At 38.8% G+C, this 668-nt stretch overlaps 1 protein-coding gene across 1 annotated transcript; it reads left to right on the forward strand.

The window, feature by feature from the left end:
• Positions 1–84: 84 nt before the first annotated feature.
• VICG_02211 (uncharacterized protein) lies at positions 85–668 on the forward strand (the record flags this gene model as incomplete). The annotated part of the gene is made up of 1 exon (XM_007605593.1): positions 85–668. A coding segment is annotated over one exon (584 nt), but the record flags the coding sequence as incomplete, so codon positions are not given.

The raw sequence follows: 668 nt of genomic DNA on the forward strand, positions 1-668 counted from the left end.
AAAATAAAGATTCAGTGTCAAGGCTTTATCTTGTCTCCTTTATGCTCCTGATTAATTATTCGACACTACAATGTCTCCTGTTAGATGTTCATGACAAGGAGGACACTGTCTCTAGATTCTGTTTTAAGTATCATTAGTGAACTGGCAAAGCTGCCCGTATTAATGGCAACAATAAGCAATATAACCAATCCACAGACTCCGAACGCTCCTCACGTTTCAAGCATAACAAATGAAGAATTAGAATTGCTAATGATGGGAGTTGGCGTAATGGCTATTGCTGTAATGGTGGTTCTCTTCATCAGCATAAAAAGTAAGCCAGACTATGGGGCAGAAACTAAGACAAGAGGGAGCACAACCATTTTCACATTTATATCATCCAGTTTTCAGTCTGTCACGTATGGGTATCTTCAATCCAGCACTTCGGATTACGGAGAAAGATTCAAGGACAGGGAATTTCTGTCTAGGGGAAAGTTTTTAGTACTGTTGTGCATTATCCAAGCAGTCCTATTCTCGATATTTGGAGCAGATTCATTTTTTGAAAACATCAAAAGAGAGAAAGAAGCGAAAAAGATTAAAGAGACAAAGGATATTAGTGCTGATAAAGGAAGAGAAAGACCCGAACAAAGATTGCCATCCCAATCGATTGTGGCTATGCTCTTTGCACTTTT

Source organism: Vittaforma corneae, assembly GCF_000231115.1.
Source record: "Vittaforma corneae ATCC 50505 unplaced genomic scaffold supercont1.155, whole genome shotgun sequence".
Lineage (NCBI taxonomy): Eukaryota > Fungi > Microsporidia > Nosematidae > Vittaforma > Vittaforma corneae.